The 20178-nt window shown below is 41.5% G+C and overlaps 1 protein-coding gene across 1 annotated transcript in view; it reads right to left on the bottom strand.

Moving 5' to 3' along the window:
* The window catches only part of DNAJC18 (DnaJ heat shock protein family (Hsp40) member C18), a 31411-nt gene extending 12929 nt beyond the window's left edge, over positions 1-18482 (bottom strand). Inside the window, exons 1-4 of the mRNA XM_006070810.4 lie at positions 18368-18482; positions 16533-16719; positions 3157-3302; positions 106-291 (exon numbers count right to left, since the gene is read on the bottom strand). Of these exons, the coding sequence (XP_006070872.2) occupies positions 106-291; positions 3157-3302; positions 16533-16719; positions 18368-18407 (559 nt within the window). The 5' untranslated portion in view covers positions 18408-18482. The remainder of the gene's footprint in view (positions 1-105; positions 292-3156; positions 3303-16532; positions 16720-18367) is intronic.
* Positions 18483-20178: the final 1696 nt, after the last annotated feature.

Genomic DNA, 20178 nt, shown 5'->3' with positions numbered 1-20178 from the left:
CGGGATCAAACCTGAGCCCCCTGCAGTAGAAGTGCAGAGTCTTAACCACTGGACCACCAGGGAAGTTCCTAAGACTTTTTAAATGAAAAAAGTTGGGATACTAACCTGTAGGAAAATGTCCTCCAAAGAAGACATTGAACAGCTCTTCTGGAGTGATGTCGGTTTCAAAGTCCCTGTAATAATTATAAGGTCTGGCTCGAGGGGCAGTGAAAGTCACCTGTTCATCTCCATATTCATCATAGCGGAGTCTCTTGTCAGGATTGCTCAGGACTGCAAAGGCATTTCCTATTGCTGCAACAAAAACAAAAAGCACCGGAGTACACAGTCTGCTGCAGCTGAGGGTAATCACAGTAGTAGCAGTGAAGAGCCCAGCATAGCAGTGAAGAGTTGGTGCTGGACAACTTCACAGTGACCCAAGGAGAGGTGCTTGGGCCTGGAAAGTTCACCGAAGTGCTTGCCCTTGAAATCTTCCCAAGATCTAGTTTGATAAGCCTTAAACACTGGAGTCAAGATAAACTTAGAAGTACTGTTCTCCCTCATCAAAAATGTGTTATTTCACTTGAGAGCAATAGTTTATGGTCAGAAACAGTTTATACATAAGCAATGGTATTCTAACATGAAGTCACATACAGTCTCCTGAATAAAATAATAAATAAAAATCCTCCTACTTGGTTAAAAGCAAAGTCCTCAGTCATCAGTCTTATTTCAGCTTACTTTTAAACATAGTCTTTAGAAATTAGGAAATGTATCTCCAGGGAATTCCCTGGTCGTCCAGCGGTTAGAACCTGTGCTTCCACTACCGAGGGTCCAGGTTCATTCCCTGGTTGGGGAACTAAGATCCCACAAGCCAATCATCGTGGCTTAAAAAAACAAAAAAAATATGTCCAGTGCCTCAGTGAGGGATCAAAGTCTGAATAGACTACATAAGCATACCATCACTTCTCCCTGTGCACAAATGTGCGAACTTTGTCCAATTTCATTTAAACATACAGTCAGTACCACCAATCAAAGAATCACCAAATAAATCTTAAAAAAAAAATCTTTTAAGTCATTCCCACCTGCCTACCTTTAATTCAGTCAACACTATCAGAAACATAGTCAGAAAGAGCATTTCCTTGTGAGTCTTCTAGTCAGGGAACTGTATTAAGTATTTATAGCAATAAAACAGTCAAGCAGAAAAAAACAAACAAACAGAAAAACCTAAAGAGAGTTCTTTAAACATTCACATCCCTTGAAATCTGGCAGATTTCTTAGAGAAATGGCATCAGTCTGTGACGTACCCTACATGAAAGTATGAGGAGAATGTGGTTTATCTGTTTCCTTATAGAAACTGTGGGGAGAATGAGATTCACGAAGGCACATCAACAAAGGTAGCTTGTCCTCTAAGGTAAATGCTGACTTTAAAAAAATGTCTCAGATCTATCGTTTTTTTAATTTTTTCTTTTTTACAAACATTTATTTATTTGGCTGTGCCGCATCTTAGTTGGGGCATTAGGGATCTATAATCTTTCAGTTGCAGCACGTGGGATCCAGTTCCCTGACCAGGGGTCGAACCTGGATTCCCTGCATTGCAAGCACCGAGTCTTAGCCACTAGACCACCAGAGAAGTCCCTACTTTTCCTTTTGAAAAATTCCAATCTCTAGAAAAGTTGAAAAAAATAGTACAATACACACCTTTACCCTTATTCATCAATGTTAGCATTTTACCACTTTGCTTTTCTCAATGCTCTACACATACATGCATATATATATAATATGTATTCATTTTTTCTTGCTAAATCACTTGGAAGTAGGCCGAAGATATTATGACACTTCACTCCTAAATATTTTAGCATACATCTCTGAAGAAGAAAGATACTCTCCTACATGATCAAAATATAATATCACAGTTAAGAAAATTAACACCAATTCATTATCACCCAGTAAATCCATTCAGGGTTAATGTACTGTCCTTGGTTTCACATCTCTTTAGTTTCTTTTAATCTGGAACAGTCTCCCCACCTTTTTTGCTTTTCTTTTATTGAATTTTTTGAAGAGTAGTTCAGTGTTCTTTGTAGAATGTTCCATATTTTGATTGTTTCCTCTTTATTAGATTCAGGTCAAACATTCTGGCAAGAATACCACATAGTATTACAACATGTAATGTTAAATTGTTCTAGTAATGGTGATGATAAATTAGATCACTTGCTTAAAGTAGTAACAGCTAGCTATCTCCATTACTTAGAAAATTTTCCCTGTGCAATCTGGGCTTCCCAAGTGGCTCAGTGGTAAAGAATCTACCTGCCAATGTAGCAGACTGGGGTTCAATCCCTGGGTTGGGAAGATCCCTTAGAGAAGGAAATGGCAACCCACTCCAGTATTCTTGCCTGGGAAATCCCACAGACAGAGGAGCCTGGTGGACTATAGTCTATGGGGTCACAAAAGAGTCAGGCATGATTGAGCAACTAAATAACAACAAAATCAGTAAGTATTCTGTGGGGTAATACTTTGACATTATGTGAATATTCTATTCGACAACAACCTATTACCCAATGGTTTTAGCATCCACTGATAATCCTTTCCTGAATCAATGACATTCCTCAGGGTGAAGCTCTTAAGTAAAATTTTTATTTACGTATTGGATCCAAAATATTTTTTGAGAATATGTTTCTGAAAGTATCACAGAAATCAATGGAAAAAGCTTTGATCTATAACTATGTTTTTGCTCTCTACAAAGTCTTATAAAGCCTTTTTATACTAACCACATGTTTATAATGCAGGTTTCATGAACAAAGAGTTTCATGGTCAAAGAAGCTTTGAAACGCTATCTAGGTCCTGCCTGCAAGTGGCTACCAACCTTTAGGTTCCACAAGAGGAATCATATCAGTTTTACTTACCCTGCCACCGGACACATAGATCTTCAATAAATATTTGCTGAATCAAAGAATAAAAGGTTCTGTAAGGTATTACAGAGAAACCAATTTTTTTTCCCAAAAGAAATTGAAGTAATAAATTAAGGAGAGAGCTATGCTAATAATCACTACCTAAGAGGTGTGGCAGAAAAAAACAAGACCCTGCTTGTAGCCTTAGAAAACAGTTACAAGAGAGGCTGGAAACAACTTGCTGTGACCAAACACCACAAGGAGGGCATAATTAAGCATTAGTTTAGGATCAGACCTTTGAAAGCATCTGTTGCTCCAGGGGCACAGTTCTTGTCAGGATGAAATTTCAGGGCAAGTTTTCTGTAAGCTTTCTTAAGCTCTTCATCACTAGCATCTCGTGAAACTCCCAGAATTTCATAGTAATTTCTGCATTTCTTGATCCTAAAAACACAAATCAGAAACATCTTTTTCGTATGTCTACAAAGGTCCCTTTTGTACAATTAACTGCTAAACAGTAAATCAATATCCAATCTGTGAGACCCAAAGCAGAAAGAGAGAACAACTGGTGAACACATTAATGAATCATTCAATTTACTAACAATGTCCTCCTCCCAGTGACAGCTTAATTCCTTTCAAAGTATTTTTACATCTAATATGTTATTCTTTCTATATCCCTGTAAGTGGGTAGAACAAGTATACTAATCCTTATATTAAGGCCCAATCTAAGGTCCTCAAAGTTGAACCACAGGACAGCAAAGGCAGAAGAAATACCCTAACCATTTTTTAAAATGTACCTCTTTTTTATGGCTATCTTTTTAAACTTTGTTTTAAAAAGTTATAAAGGCACCTTAACTACCTCCTGAGAAATCTGTATGCAGGTCAAGAGGGAACAGTTAGAACCAGATATGGAACAACAGACTGGTTCCAAATTGGGAAAAGAGTACGTCAAGGTTGTATATTGTCACCCTGTTTATTTAACTTATATGCAGAGTGCATCATGCAAAATGCCAGGCTGGATGAAGTACAAGCTGGAATCAAGTTTGCCCGGAGAAATATCAATAGCCTTTATGGCAGAAAGCGAAGAAGAACTAAAGAGCCTATTGATGAAAGTGAAAGAGGAGAGCGAAAAAGTTGGCTTAAAACTCAACATTCAGAAAATAAGATCATGGGATCCGGTCCCATCACTTCATGGCAAATAGATGGGGAAACAATGGAAACAGTGAGACTTTATTTTTTGGGGCTCCAAATTCACTGCAGATGGTGACTGCAGCCATGAAATTAAAAGATGTTTGCTCCTTGGAAGAAAAGCTATGACCAACCTAGACAGCATATTAAAAAGCAGAAACAACAAAATTCTGTAAAGCAACTATCCTTCAATAAAAAAATTTTTTAAAAAGCAGAGACATTACTTTGCCAACAAAGGTCTGTCTAGTCAAAGCTATGGTTTTTCGAGGAGTCATATATGGATGTGAGAGTTGGACTATAAAGAAAGCTGAGTGCCGAAGAATTGATGCTTTTGAACTGTGGTGTTGGAGAAGACTCTTGAGAGTCCCTTGGACTGCAAGGAGATCAAACCAGTCGATCCTAAAGGAAATCAGTCCTGAATATTCATTGGAAGGACTGATGCTGAAGCTGAAACTCCAATAATTTGGCCACCTGATGAGAAGAACAGACTCATTGGAAAAGACCCAGATGCTGGGAAAGATTGAAGGCATAAGGAGAAGGGGAAGACAGAGGATGAGATGGTTGGATGGCATCACTGACTCAATGGACATGAGTTTGAGCAAGCTCTGGGAGTTGGTGATAGACAGGGAAGCCTGGCATGCTGCAGTCCATGGGGTTGCAAAGAGTTGGACATGACTGAGCAACTGAACTGAACTGATGGTAGAAGAAAAATATCCAAAATACTAAACTATATACAGTGAAACAACTTCCTGCTTCCCCATTTTCTGTCCCCCAATCTCCTATGCTAAGAATAACCACAGTTAGAAGTTTTCTATGGGGATTTCCTTGGTGGCCTAGTAGTTAGGATTCTGAGCTTTCACTGCCATAACCCAGGTTCAATCCCTGGCCAGGGAACTGAGATCCTACAAGATGCATAGCACAGCCAAAAAAAAAAAGTTTTCTGATTCCCATGTACAGAGACAGCACATGTATAAAAACGGCCCCATTTTTTAACTTTTTTTTCTTATTAATACCTAAATGTAAGCATATTATAATCATCCTTCTACATCCTTTTTTCAAACAACAATTTATCTTGGGGATTGACCAGTAACTTACAGAGATAAGAAGTACAGGGATAATAGTTTATACCACCAGAGCAGCAGTTCTGACCTTTTTGATATAAAAAGTCTTTTATACCCTTGGGCGACAGTGAGGAGATACCCCTCGTCCAAGGTAAGGAGCATTGGCTGAGCTTTGCTGGAACAGCCGTGAAGAGATACCCCACGCCCAAGGTAAGAGAAACCCAAGTAAGACGGTAGGTGTTGCAAGAGGGCATCAGAGGGCAGACACACTGAAACCATACTCACAGAAAACTAGTCAATCTAATCACACTAGGACCACAGCCTTGTCTAACTCAATGAAACTAAGCCATGCCCGTGGGGCAACCCAAGATGGGTGGGTCATGGTGGAGAGATCTGACAGAATGTGGTTCACTGGAGAAGGGAATGGCAAACCACTTCAGTATTCTTGCCTTGAGAACCCCATGAACAGTATGAAAAGGCAAAATGATAGGATACTGAAAGAGGACACTCCCCAGGTCAGTAGGTGCCCAATATGCAACTGGAGATCAGTGGAGAAATAACTCCAGAAAGAATGAAGGGATGGAGCCAAAGCAAAAAGAATACCCAGCTGTGGATGTGACTGGTGATAGAAGCAAGGTCCGATGCTGTAAAGAGCAATACTGCATAGGAACCTGGAATGTCAGGTCCATGAATCAAGGCAAATTGGAAGTGGTCAAACAAGAGATGGCAAGTGTGAATGTTGACATTCTAGGAATCAGCAAACTGAAATGGACTGGAATGGGTGAATTTAACTCAGATGACCATTATATCTACTACTGCGGGCAGGAATCCCTCAGAAGAAATGGAGTAGCCATCATGGTCAACAAAAGAGTCCGAAATGCAGTACTTGGATGCAATCTCAAAAACGACAGAATGATCTCTGTTCATTTCCAAGGCAAACCATTCAATATCACAGTAATCCAAGTCTATGCCCCAACCAGTAATGCTGAAGAAGCTGAAGTTGAACGGTTCTATGAAGACCTACAAGACCTTATAGAACTAACACCCAAAAAAGATGTCCTTTTCATTATAGGGGACTGGAATGCAAAAGTAGGAAGTCAAGAAACACCTGGAGTAACAGGCAAATTTGGCCTTGGAATACAGAATGAAGCAGGGCAAAGACTAATAGAGTTTTGCCAAGAAAATGCACTGGTCATAACAAACACCCTCTTCCAACAACACAAGAGAAGACTCTATACATGGACATCACCAGATGGTCAACACCGAAATCAGATTGATTATATTCTTTGCAGCCAAAGATGGAGAAGCTCTATACAGTCAGCAAAAACAAGACCAGGAGCTGACTGTGGCTCAGACCATGAGCTCCTTATTGCCAAATTCAGACTTAAATTGAAGAAAGTGGGGAAAACCACTAGACCATTCAGGTATGACCTAAACCAAATCCCTTATGATTATACAGTAGAAGTGAGAAATAGATTTAAGGGCCTAGATCTGATAGAGTGCCTGATGAGCTATGGAATGAGGTTCGTGACATTGTACAGGAGACAGGGATCAAGACCATCCCCATGGAAATGAAATGCAAAAAAGCAAAATGGCTGTCTGGGGAGGCCTAACAAATAGCTGTGAAAAGAAGAGAAGCGAAAAGCAAAGGAGAAAAGGAAAGATATAAACATCTGAATGCAGAGTTCCAAAGAATAGCAAGAAGAGATAAGAAAGCCTTCTTCAGCGATCAATGCAAAGAAATAGAGGAAAACAACAGAATGGGAAAGACTAGAGATCTCTTCAAGAAAATTAGAGATACCAAAGGAACATTTCATGCAAAGATGGGCTCGATAAAGGACAGAAATGGTATGGACCTAACAGAAGCAGAAGATATTAAGAAGAGATGGTAAGAATACACAGAAGAACTGTACAAAAAAGATCTTCATGACCCAGATAATCACGATGGTATGATCACTGACCTAGAGCCAGACATCCTGGAATGTGAAGTCAAGTGGGCCTTAGAAAGAATCACTACGAACAAAGCTAGTGGAGGTGATGGAATTCCAGTTGAGCTATTCCAAATCCTGAAAGATGATGCTGTGAAAGTGCTGCACTCAATATGCCAGCAAATTTGGAAAACTCAGCAGTGGCCACAGGACTGGAAAAGGTCAGTCTTCATTCCTATCCCAAGAAAGGCAATGCCAGAGAGTGCTCAAACTACCGCACAGTTGCACTCATCTCACACGCTAGTAAAGTAATGCTCAAAATTCTCCAAGCCAGGCTTCAGCAATACGTGAACCGTGAACTTCCTGATGTTAAGCTGGTTTTAGAAAAGGCAGAGGAAGCAGAGATCAAATTGCCAACATCCGCTGGATCATGGAAAAAGCAAGAGAGTTCCAGAAAAACATCTATTTCTGCTTTATTGACTATGCCAAAGCCTTTGACTGTGTGGATCACAATAAACTGTGGAAAATTCTGAAAGAGATGGGAATACCAGACCACCTGATCTGCCTCTTGAGAAATTTGTATGCAGGTCAGGAAGCAACAGTTAGAACTGGACATGGAACAACAGACTGGTTCCAAATCGGAAAAGGAGTATGTCAAGGCTGTATATTGTCACCCTGTTTATTTCACTTATATGCAGAATACATCATGAGAAACGTTGGACTGGAAGAAACACAAGCTGGAATCAAGATTGCCGGGAGAAATATCAATAATCTCAGATATGCAGATGACACCACCCATATGGCAGAAAGTGAAGAGGGACTAAAAAGCCTCTTGATGGAGGTGAAAGTGAAGAGTGAAAAAGTTGGCTTAAAGCTCAACATTCAGAAAACAAAGATCATGGCATCCGGTCCCATCACTTCATGGGAAATACATGGGGAAACAGTGTCAGACTTTATTTTTCTGGGCTCCAAAATCACTGCAGATGGTGACTGCAGCCATGAAATTAAAAGACGCTTACTCCTTGGAAGGAAAGTTATGACCAACCTAGATAGCATATTGAAAAGCAGAGACATTACTTTGCCAACAAAGGTTCATCTAGTCAAGGCTATGGTTTTTCCTGTGGTCATGTATGCATGTGAGAGTTGGACTGTAAAGAAGGCTGAGCGCTGAAGAATTGATGCTTTTGAACTGTGGTGTTGGAGAAGACTCTTGAGAGTTCCTTGGACTGCAAGGAGATCCAACCAGTCCATTCTAAAGGAAATCAGCCCTGGGATTTCTTTGGAAGGAATGATGCTAAAGCTGAAACTCCAGTACTTTGGCCACCTCATGCGAAGAGTTGACTCATTGGAAAAGACTCTGATGCTGGGAGGGATTGGGGGCAAGAGGAGAAGGGGACGACAGAGGATGAGATGGCTGGATGGCATCACTGACTCGATGGACGTGAGTCTGAGTGAACTCCAGGAGTTGGTGATGGACAGGGAGGCCTGGCGTGCTGCGATTCCTGGGGTCGCAAAGAGTCGGACATGACTGAGCGACTGATCTGATCTGATCTGAAAAAGATATAATTGGATATTATACAGCCTCTCAAGTGAAAAAGGCAAATATGTGTTTGTATTATTATGAAGATATTGTGTGTTTTTTTTTGGGGGGGGGGGGGCGCGGCTGCACCAAGCAGCATGTGGAACTTTCCTGATCAGTGGTCAAACCTGTACCCTCTGCAGTGGAAGCAAAGAATCTTAACCACTGGACCACTAGGGAAGTTCACAAAGATAGTTTAAAACTTGCAGACCTCTTTCCAAAATGGTCTTGGGATTCTCAAACCACACCTTTGACAATAACTACAGCATGAACCCTGGAGTCAAAATGCCTTGGTTGGCATCTGACTTTGCTGTGGACTTAACTCTGTGAATTGTTTTATCTTTTGAAATGGGCTAATAATTATACCTGTATTTCACAGAGCTGTTATAATTAAATTAAGTGTTCATTAAAATGCTTGATAGCATCTGACATGATGTAAATATTGGCTATTGTTAAAAATCTACCACATTCTACAGATGGCCAACAGGCACACAAAAAGATCTCAACATTGCTAATTACTAGAGAAATGTGAATCAAAACTACAATGAGGTATCTATCACCTCACATTGGTCAGAATGGCGATGATCAAAAAGTCTACAAAATACAAATGCTTGAGTGGGTGTGGAAAAAAGGAAACCCTCCTACATTCTTGGGAGGAATATAAATTGGTGCAGCTACTATGGAGAACAGTATGGTGGTTCCTTAAAAAAGCTAAAAATAGAACATATGGTCCTGGACATACATCTGGAAAAGATGAAAACTCTAATTTGAAAACATACATGCACTCCAGTGTTCACAGCAGCACTCTTTACAATAGCCAGATGAATGGATAGAAAAGATGTGGTGTATATATATATATATAGTGGAATATTACTCAGCCATAAAAAATAATGAAATGCCATTTGTAGCAACAAGGATGGATCTATAGATTATCATACTAGGTGAGGTAAGTCAGACAAAGCCAAATATCATATAATATCCCTTGTATGTGGACTATAAAAAGATGACACAAATGAGCTGATTTACAAAACATATACAGACTCACTGACACAGAAAACAAATTTAGGGTTACCAGAGGGGAAAGCTGTCTAGGTTGGCCATAACTTCCCTTCCAAGAAGTAAGCATCTTTTAGTTTCATGGCTGCAGTCACCATCTGCAGTGATTTTGGAGCTCCCAAAATAAAGTCTGCCACTGTTGTCACTGTTTCCCCATCTATTTGCCATGAAGTGATGGGACCGGATGCCATGATCTTAGTTTTCTGAATGTTGAGCTTTAAGCCAACTTTTTCACTCTCCTCTTTCACTTTCATCAAGAGGCTCTTTAGGTCTTCTTCACTTTCTGCCATAAGGGTGGTGTCATCTGCATATCTGAGGTTATTGATATTTCTCCCGGCAATCTTGATTCCAGCTTGTGCTTCATCCAGCCCAGCGTTTCTCATGATGTACTCTGCATATAAGTGAAATAAGCAGGGTGACAATATACAGCCTTGACGTACTCCTTTTCCTATTTGGAACCAGTCTGTTGTTCCATGCCCAGTTCTGTTGCTTCCTGACCTGCATACAGATTTCTCAAGAGGCAGGTCAGGTGGTTGGTATTCCCATCTCTTTCAGAATTTTCCAGTTTGTGGTAGTCCACACAGTCAAAGGCTTTGGCATAGTCAATAAAGCAGAAATAGATGTTTTTCTGGAACTCTCTTGCTTTTTCCATGATCCAGCGGATGTTGGCAATTTGATCTCTGGTTCCTCTGCCTTTTCTAAAACCAGCTTGAACATCAGGAAGTTCACGGTTCACGTATTGCTGAAGCCTGGCTTGGAGAAGTTTGAGCATTACTTTACTAGCGTGTGAGATGAGTGCAACTGTGCGGTAGTTTGAGCACTCTCTGGCATTGCCTTTCTTGGGATAGGAATGAAGACTGACCTTTTCCAGTCCTGTGGCCACTGCTGAGTTTTCCAAATTTGCTGGCATATTGAGTGTAGCACTTTCACAGCCATCATCAAGATCTGTCTAGTCAAGGCTATGGTTTTTCCAGTAGTCATGTATGGATGTGAGAGTCAGACTGTAAAGAAAGCCGAGTGCTGACGAATTGATGCTTTTGAACTGTGGTGTTGGAGGAGACTTTTGAGAGTCTCCTGGACTGCAAGGAGATCCAACCAGTCCATCCTAAAGGAGATCAGTCCTGAGTGTTCATCAGAAGGACTGATATTGAAGCTGAAACTCCAATAATTTGGCCGCCTGATGTGAAGAACTGACTCATTGGAAAAGACCCTGATGCTGGGAAAGACTGAAGGAGGGAGAAGAAGGGGATGACAGAGGATGAGATGGTTGGATGGCATCACTGACTTAATGGACACAAGTTTAGGTAAACTCCAGGAATTGGTGATGGACAGGTAGGCCTGGTGTGCTGCAGTCCATGAGGTCGCAAAGAGTCAGACACGACTGAGCGACTGAACTGAACTGAACTGAAATGAGGGGAAAGCAGGGGCGAGGGAGTGGGAAGGAAGGGGACAGGTTAGGACTTGGGGATTAACAGATACATACTACTTTATATAAAATAATCAATAAGGTCATACTATATATATATAGCACAAGGAACTGTATTCAATATCCTATAATAATCTATAATAGAAAAGAATCTGAAAAAGAACATATATATATATATATATATATTCAGTTTTACATAATACTTTGCTCCACACTAGAAACTAACACAACATTGTAAATCAACTATACTTTTAAAATCTACCACATTCTTCTAAAGGGTGCATATTCTTGCACTGTTATGGATGTATGGGCTTCCCAGGTGGTTCAGTGGTAAAGAATCCACCTGTCAATGCAGGAGACTTGCATTTGATCCCTGGGTCAGGAAGATCCCCTTGAGGAGGAAATGGCACCCTACTCCAGTGTTCTTGACTGGAAAAATCCCACGGACTGAGGAGCCTGGCAGGCAACAATCTACAGGGTTGCAAAGAGTCAGACACAACTGAGTGACTGAGCATGCATGCATGTACATTCCCTACTGATGAGACATTTAAAGTACCTCCAGTTTTTTCTATCACACAACTCAGTTGAGCAGGCAGAGGCTCAGAGTGTTGCTGAAGAGTTCATAAGTTAGTAACACAGTCTGGACTGTTCATGCAGGGTCTGGAATGTCAGTCGGGGTCCTTCCCTAATAGCTGCTTGTGGGGATCCTATGGATTCCCCACCCTAGTTTCCAATTCCTGATTCCATGGCAAATACCCCTCTGCCTCTCTCTTTCTCTTTCCATCTCTCCCTTATCAGATATATAATTTGAAAATATTTTCTCCCGTTTTGTGGGTTGATTTTTCACCTTCTTGGTGGTATCTTTTGAAGTACAAAATTTGTAATTTTGATGAAGTCCAATTTGCCTATATTTTCTTTTATAATGTGTACTTTGGTTGTCAGCACAAAATCACTCCCTAATCCAATGTCACAAAGCTTTACATTTATGTTTTCCTCTAAGAGTTTTATAGTTTTAGCTCTTATATTTAGGTCTTAGGTCTTAGAATAAATTTTTTTATTTGTATAAGGAAGGAGTCCAAGTTCATTTTTTGCAATGTGGATATCCAGTTGTCCCAACAAGAAGACTAGTCTTTCCCCCATTAAATTGTCTTGGCACTCTTGTCAAAAACCAATTAATCATAAATATAAGGGTTGATCTCAGGAGTGTCAATTCTACTTCATTGATCTAAATGCCTATCCTATGCTAGTGCACACTATCTTCATTATGAATCTTTGCAGTAGGTTTTGAAATTGGGAAGTATGAGTCTTCCAACTTTGCACTTTTTTCCCAAGACTGTTTTGGCTTCCCTGGTGGCTCAGATGGTAAAGAATCTGCTTGCAATGCAGGAGACACAGGTTCAATCCCTGAGTTGGGAAGATCCCCTGGAGAAGGGAATGGCTACTCACTCCAGTATTCTTGCCTGGATAATCCCATGGGCAGAGAAGCTTGGCGGGCTACAGTCCATGGGGGTCACAAAGAGTTGGACATGACTGAGTGACTAACACTTGGTTACTCTAGGTCCTTTGCATTTTCATATGAATTTCAGGATCAGATTGTCAATTTCTGCAAAAAAAGGTAACTGGAAATTTAATAGGGATTGTGTTGAATCTGTGGATCAATTTGAGGAATATTATCAATATGAAGATTGCTGGGAAAAATATCAATAACCTCAGATATGCAGATGACACCATCCTTATGGCAGAAAGTGAAGAACTGAAGAGCCTCTTGACGAAAGTGAAAGAGGAGAGTGAAAAAGTGGCTTATAACTCAACATTCAGAAAACTAAGATCATGGCATCCAGTCCCAACACTTCATGGCAAATAGATGGGGACACAATGGAAACAGAGAGAGATTTATCTTTTTGGGCTCCAAAATCACTACAGATGGTGACTGCAGCCATGAAATTATAAGATGCTTGCTCCTTAGAAGAAAAGCTATGACCAACCTAGACAGCATATTAAAAAGCAGAGACATTACTTTACCAACAAAGGTCCATATAGTCAAAGCTATATTTTTTCCAAGTCATGTACGGATGCGAGAGTTGGACCATAAAGAAAGCCGACCGCCAAAGAATTGATGCTTTTGAACTGTGGTGTTGGAGAAGACTCTCAAGAGTCACTTGGACTGCAAGGAGATCAAACTAGTCAATCCCAAAGGAAACCAGTCCTGAATATTCATTGGAAGGACTAATGCTGAAGCCGAAACTCCAATACTTTGGCCACCTGATGTGAAGACCCTGATGCTGGGAAAGATCAAAGGCAGGAGGAAAAGGGGAAGACAGAGGATGAGATGGTTGGATGGCATCACTGACTTAATGGACATGAGTTTGAGCAAGCTCCAGGAGCTGGTGATGGATAGGGAAGCCTGGCATGCTTCAGTCCATGGGGTCGTAGAGTTGAACATGACTGAGCGACTGAACTGAACCAATATTAAGCCTTTCGATTCATAAACACAGGCAAACTTCCCATTTAGAGTTTCTTTAATTTCTTTTAATGAAGTTTGTAGTTTTCAATGTACAATCTTACATTTGTTAAATTTATTCCTAAGCATTTTATTCTTTTTGATGCTGTTATAAATGAAACTGTTTCATTTTCAGATTGTTCATTGTTGCTGCTGCTGCTGCTGCTGCTGCTGCTGCTAAGTCTTGTCCGACTCTGTGCGACCCCATAGACGGCAGCCCACCAGGTTCCCCCGTCCCTGGGATTTTCCAGGCAAGAACACTGGAGTGGGTTGCCATTCCCTTCTCCAATGCATGAAAGTGAAAAGTGAAAGTGAAGTCACTCAGTCGTGTCCGACTCCTAGCGACCCCACGGACTGCAGCCTTCCAGGCTCCTCCATTCATGGGATTTGCCAGGCAAGAGTACTGGAGTGGGGTGCCATTGCCTTCTCCGTGTTCATTGCTAATGTATAGAAAAATAATGATTTCCCTATGCAAGTTTTCCCTTATAGGTGCCCCAGGGCATAGACCCATTGTTGCTACTGGTTTTTTCTAAGTTATATACCAAAGACTCCAGAAGGCTTTTCCTCGAAGAGTCAACCAGGTGGTGCCCAGGACCCTGGGGCAGCAGCTGGCTCCTAAAAAAGTCCATGACGTGGGCACCTCTGTCTCTACCCTCCATGGTCGTGACACCACCTGGCCTTCTCTTGCACGTTGGACAAAGGATGAACCACAAGAGTTTCTTATCATCACTTTCAAATGAGGGTTTTTCTCAAAATAGCAGCAGCAGCCAGGGGAAGGGAGGGAGGTTTTATTCATTTCCAGTTTATACTGAACCTTTTGGAATTACTGTTTTTCCCAAATTTTTATCTGGCAGTGGATGTGTCATTGAGCCAGCCATCCCCCGAAGCCTTAGTACCCCAAGCTGCCCGCCAGGAGGGGGTCACTACCCTCCCGGAGCTTCTCTTGGATCTCTTTTAAAAGTTCCCCAACAAATAGGATTCTTGCTGGAAAAGGAAGCTTGGTTAAAAAATGTCAAATATGGCTTTATAAATAAAGTCCTGCCCTGTGATGAAGTGGCCATCCTAGCCCAGAGAGATGCTCAGAATTGGATATGGATGAGAGCGACCTGCCTGTGCTGACCCCGGTGCTCTGCCCCCATCATCCCGACCCTCTGGTTTCAGTAGATGTCCCTAGATGGGCTGAGCCATGTGCAATAAGAACATGGATCCGCTATATTTCTTGACTAGAATTCTGAAATTGTATATCTATAAATATATGTTTATTAAGTGAAAAAAATAATGATTTTTGTATATTGATCTTTGCTGAAGTCATTTATTAGTTCTAATAGTTTGTGTGTGAATATTCCTTAAAATTTTCTATACTAGATCATAACATATGTGAATACAGTTTTACTCCTTTTTTCCAATCTGGTTGGCTTCTTATTTTTCTTGCCTAATTGCCCCAGCTTGAACCTCCAGCACAATGTTGAATAGTAATAGCTAGAGTGAATGTAGTTGTCTTGTTCCTGTTCTGTTTCTGATCTTGGAGAGCATCAAATTATTCATCATTAAGTATGATGTTAGCTGTGGATTTTTTGTAGATGACCTTTATCTGGTTGAGGAAGTTCCTTTCTATTCCTAGTGTACTGAATATTGTTATCATGAGTGTTGGATTTTGTCAAATGCTTTTTCTACACCTATTGAAATGATCATATGACTTTGGTCTTTTATTTTATTAATATGGTATATTACATTATTTTATTTTCATGTGTTAAACAACCTTGTACTCCTAGGATAAGTCTCACTTGGTCAAGATATATAATCCTTTTTACATGTTTTAATGTTGCAGAAATCTGTATCCATCTTGTGATGCTTTCATCTGCTTTTGGTTATAGGGTAATACTGGTCTCATAGAATGACTTGGAAAGTGTTCTCTTCTTTGGTATTTTCTATAATAATTAATGAAAGATTAGTTAATTCTTCTTCAGACATCTGGTAGAATTCACCAGTTAAGTCATCGGTGCCTGGGCTTTTATTTGTGGGAAATTGAATTTATCCATTTAAGTTCTCTAATTTGTTTGTTGGCATATAATTGTTCACAGTATTCTCTTACATAATCATTATTTTTGTAAGATTGGTAGTGATATCCCCTATTTCACTTCTGATTTTAGTTATCTGAGTCTTCTCCCTTTTTTGGCTTGGTCAGTCTAGCTAAAAGTTTGTCAGTTTTGTTGATAACCAACAACTTTTGCTTTTGTTGATCTCTATTGTTTTGCTATCCTCTATTTCATTTATTTTCACTCTATATTATTTCCTTCTGTTTGTTCTTCTTTTTCTAGATTTAGTTTGTTCTTCTTTTTCTAGATTAGGTTATTGATTTGAGATTTTAGAAAAATAAACATTTATAGCTATAAATTTCCTTTAAGTATTGCTTTAGCTGTATCCTATATGTTTTGGTGTGTTGTGTTTTCATTTTCAATCATCTCAAAGTATTTTCTAATTTTCCTTGTGACTTCTTCTGTGACCTATTTGTTATTTAGGAATATGTTGTTTAATTTTTACACATTTGTGAATTACCCAAATTTCCTTCTGTTGTCAATTTCAAAGAACATACACTGTTTTATTTTAATCCTTTTAAATTTATTAAGGCTTGTTTTATAGCCTAACATATGGTCTACTCTGGATAATATCCCATGTATACTTGAGAAGATTGTACATTCTGCTGTTGTTGAGTAGGATGTTGTACAGATGTCTGTTATGTCAAACTGGTTTTCCCCAATTCTCTTAGAGTAGAAGCAGGGCAGTAACTTCAGATTATAGCCTAACACTCCACTTCCACCTAACTTTGCCTCTGAGGCCAAGATGTTATTGTGCTTCAATGATAATAATAATAATAGCAGTCATCTGCGCTAGGCACTCTACATAAAATCACTCATTTAATCCCACCACAGGCTCACCTTTGTACTCCAAGCAGTTGCTCCTCTGTATAAGTGGAGTTCCCCTCACCCTGTCGGGTCTGACTCCATTCATTCTCAGACTTCTTTTCCTTCTGTCCCTTCATGCAGTTACAGCAACCACAGGGGTCATGACTTTCAGGAGGTCTGTCTTCTGGGTATTTGTTTCTTCTGACTGCATCAATGTAAGCTGCAAAACAACAGTACCTCCATAAGGGTTCACTCTGACCTGCAAATCAACTTTGCTACTGGCCTTAGCTATCTGGGAGGCTGCCTATAGGCCAGTGAATGTTTGATGGCCAGGTTAGTGGTGTCATACTGACTTTTACAGATCCAAATCCATACAAAGCAGAAGAAACATCTTCCTTGAGAAAACAATACAGAAAATATAGACGCAATCATGAAAAACTTTTAATGTCAGAAACATGAAGCATTAAAATGTCCATCATCCCTATAGGCATCAGCCAGCAAATATTCTTGATTCAGGGCCAGTAAAGGCACTCCAGAGGCATCTGCCCAATACCTTGGATTTAGGGCAGCACCAGGGAAGTCTATTTCTCTGTGGTTCATGGTCAGAAGAGAACTGTTCATAACATATTATTTTTTGTTGCAATGTTTTCCACCACTAAGATTTAAAGTAGAGATGAGTTCAATGTTTAAATGGTTATAGAACTAATACATACAAGACATTTGGCTAGATAGATCAAGGAGGTGTATCAGTAAGACCTACTCCTGACCACAAAGAGGTTACTGTTTAAAGGGAGAGAATTTAATTAATCATAATGCCTGCAGAGTGTGAAGAGGGCCACAGGAATATAGTCAAAGAAGGCAGAATGCTCATGTCCTGTCTAGAGGATCTGGGTAAGACAAAAACCCCTTTTCTCTTGCTTAATAGCTTAGTGACTACCCATTGCTCCATGTCCAGATCTCTTCTCATGGGCCCAGCCTGTCTCTTTAGCTTCAAATCTCACCACAAGGTCCTCTGTACTCTACCTTCTACCACAACAATCTCCCTTCAGATCAGCAATGCCTTGTTTTCTCTGGGCCTTAGCACATGCTGTTTCTTCTGCCTGCAAAACTTTCTCTAAGTAGGTCTGGCTAGCTCCAGCGCATCCTTCATGTCATCATATGTAACGCTTTCTTCATGAGGCCTTCTCTGAAACCCAGGTCGTGTTGAGTGCCTTAACAGTATGCCCCCACCAAATCTTCAACCTTGCTGTGTAGCCCAGGACATTTTGGGCTTCTTTTGTAACTGACTGTTTACCTGTCAAACTCCCTCAGTAGACTGAGAGTTCTGTGGGCTCAGGGGACCATGTCTGTCAAATCCATAATGCAGAATACATAATAGGCATTGGTTCAGTCCTCTTTGCCTGACTGTAGGATGGAATGGGCTGGCTTATCCGTCCCAGTGCTGGATGCAGGGACAAGACGAAACCCAGGTCTAGGGTCAGGCAGCCCAGTTTGGAGGCGAGGATAAGGGCCGGGTAGGCAAGCTGCGGGAGACTGCGTTACCCCGCCCACCCTGGCGCGGGAGGGGCCTGATAGCTGCAGGCCCTGGGCGGGGCTGGGGGCCGCAGGCAACAAGTCGTCACAGGTGACTGTGGGTACCGAGCCGGGTCCTCAGCTTGAGCCAACGCTTCTGGATTCCATATCCCGGTCCCCTGTACTAGACAGTCTCCTACCTCACCAGGAACCCCACTCAGGCCCAGCATCTTCTCATAGGCCTCTGTCCTTCATCTCAGGCCCAGGATCTCAGCCCTTTCAAGTGCCATCAGGAGTCCCATCCCTGATTTCTCCGAGACCCTGCCCTGTCCCACCCTCCAGCCAGGACCTAGTACCTTCCGTCCAGCGCTCCCCGCTGCCCAAAGTCGCTGCCATATCGATTCCCAGTCAGCAGGTCTGCCGAGCCTCCCTCGCGCCCGAGGCTAAATGGGAAGGGGGGGGGGGGTGGCCAAAAAAAAAAAAAAAAGCGCGAGGCATGCTGGTCATTGTAGTCCAATCCATAGGAACTGCGGCTCACTGGACTACAATCCCCGGCCTGCATTGCGCCAGGGGTCGCCGCTGCAGTGGTGTAAAGGGGCGCGACCCTTGAAAGGCCTGTGGAGGAGTGTTGCTGCCTGTTGACTGTTAGCGGCTCGTACCTGCTACTGTGACAACTGCGGGCAGAGCTTTTCCTCATTTGTAGCGTGGGGATAGTGGCTTCCACGCCGCATAACAGCTGGGAAGTTCAAGGAGACGCGATGAGATTCACTGGGAAAGACATTGCAAACTATGGGCTAGAGGGTGACATTGTGACTATTTTTAGCCTCAGGGCTGTCCTTTTAAAATATACGCTGACCCCCTATTCTGTGTAAAAGTGTGTGTTTGGTCCAGGACAAGTTTTGGTGATGTTGAACCCAGCTCTGGGAAGAATCAAGGAAATTAAAAGGTGAGAATTTTATGTGGTTAGAAGGGAGAGTCTCTGGCATAGTTTCATTAGAGTGTCCAGTAAGAGTAAGGCGTAGAGAAAGAAGAAAAAGTCAGGTTTTGGAGCTGGCATTAGATTCCTATATTTGCTTTTCCTTAGTCTTCATCCATCCCAGGATGTCTGAAGTCTCCATCAGACATCCATCCTTGAAGTCTCCAGGAACCCTCTGAGAATTCTCTCCTCCACCCTATTTGTTTACTGGGCCCATCCCCTTTTCTGAAGTACCAGGCCCTAGAAGATGAGTGAAAAGGAAATGAAGAATTATCCCTGCATTTTCCCAGTCAGGTTTGCATGGAGCCTAGTGAAGAATAAAAGCGATTCTTAAGTGTCCTTACTGATTCATCCCTGCAGGTGAGTTGTGATGGCCAAAAATCAGGTTCTGCAGAAGTGAAACATGATCATGTACATCCCCAAACAAAGAAATCACCTGGAATTCACTGAGATCTTAGTCACAAAGACCAAATAAGTTATGTCAACTATGATATCAAATAGCAGCTACTTAGGTAGTTGGGGTGGAGTGGGGAGATATACAGCCCTAGACACAAACTAAAAGGGTAAATGCTTTCAGTTGTAAGCAGTTCCATCCCTTCCCTGCAGTCATGGCCCTGGGATACATGAACATCAGTGTGTACACAGAAGGCTGGGTCCTGAAGAAGCCACTTGTGCTCTTCAGACAAGGGGTCTGATCAGGGACATCCTTTAGGTGTTTAAAGGAAGCTTATTTGGTTTAGGGAAGCTAGACAGACTACTCTAGAAGATGAACAGGGAAAGGTGAAATATGTCTTGAAGTCCAGGGACACTGAACTAGAGTCAAAGATGTCAGAATACCATGAAGTCAGAGGTATCTGGTTGAGAGTGGGGATGCTAGAGCATTATATGGGAGAAATTGGATTGAGAAGAGTGCTATGAATTATGGGGCTACTTAGGAGTAGGCTCACAGACTACTAACCAAACTGATCACATTGACCGCAGCCTTGTCTAACTCAGTGAAACTTTGAGTCATGCCGTGTAGGGCCTCCCAAGATGGACGGGACATGGTGGAGAGTTCTGACAAAATGTGGTCCACTGGAGAAGGGAATGGCAAGCCACTTCAGTATTCTTGCCTTGAGAACACCATGCTGCTGCTGCTGCTAAGTCGCTTCAGTCGTGTCCGACTCTGTGTGACCCCATAGACGGCAGCCC

This window comes from Bubalus bubalis, chromosome 9 (genome assembly GCF_019923935.1).
Source record: "Bubalus bubalis isolate 160015118507 breed Murrah chromosome 9, NDDB_SH_1, whole genome shotgun sequence".
Classification (NCBI taxonomy): Eukaryota; Metazoa; Chordata; class Mammalia; order Artiodactyla; family Bovidae; genus Bubalus; species Bubalus bubalis.
This window is presented reverse-complemented; position numbering and strand designations above follow the sequence as displayed.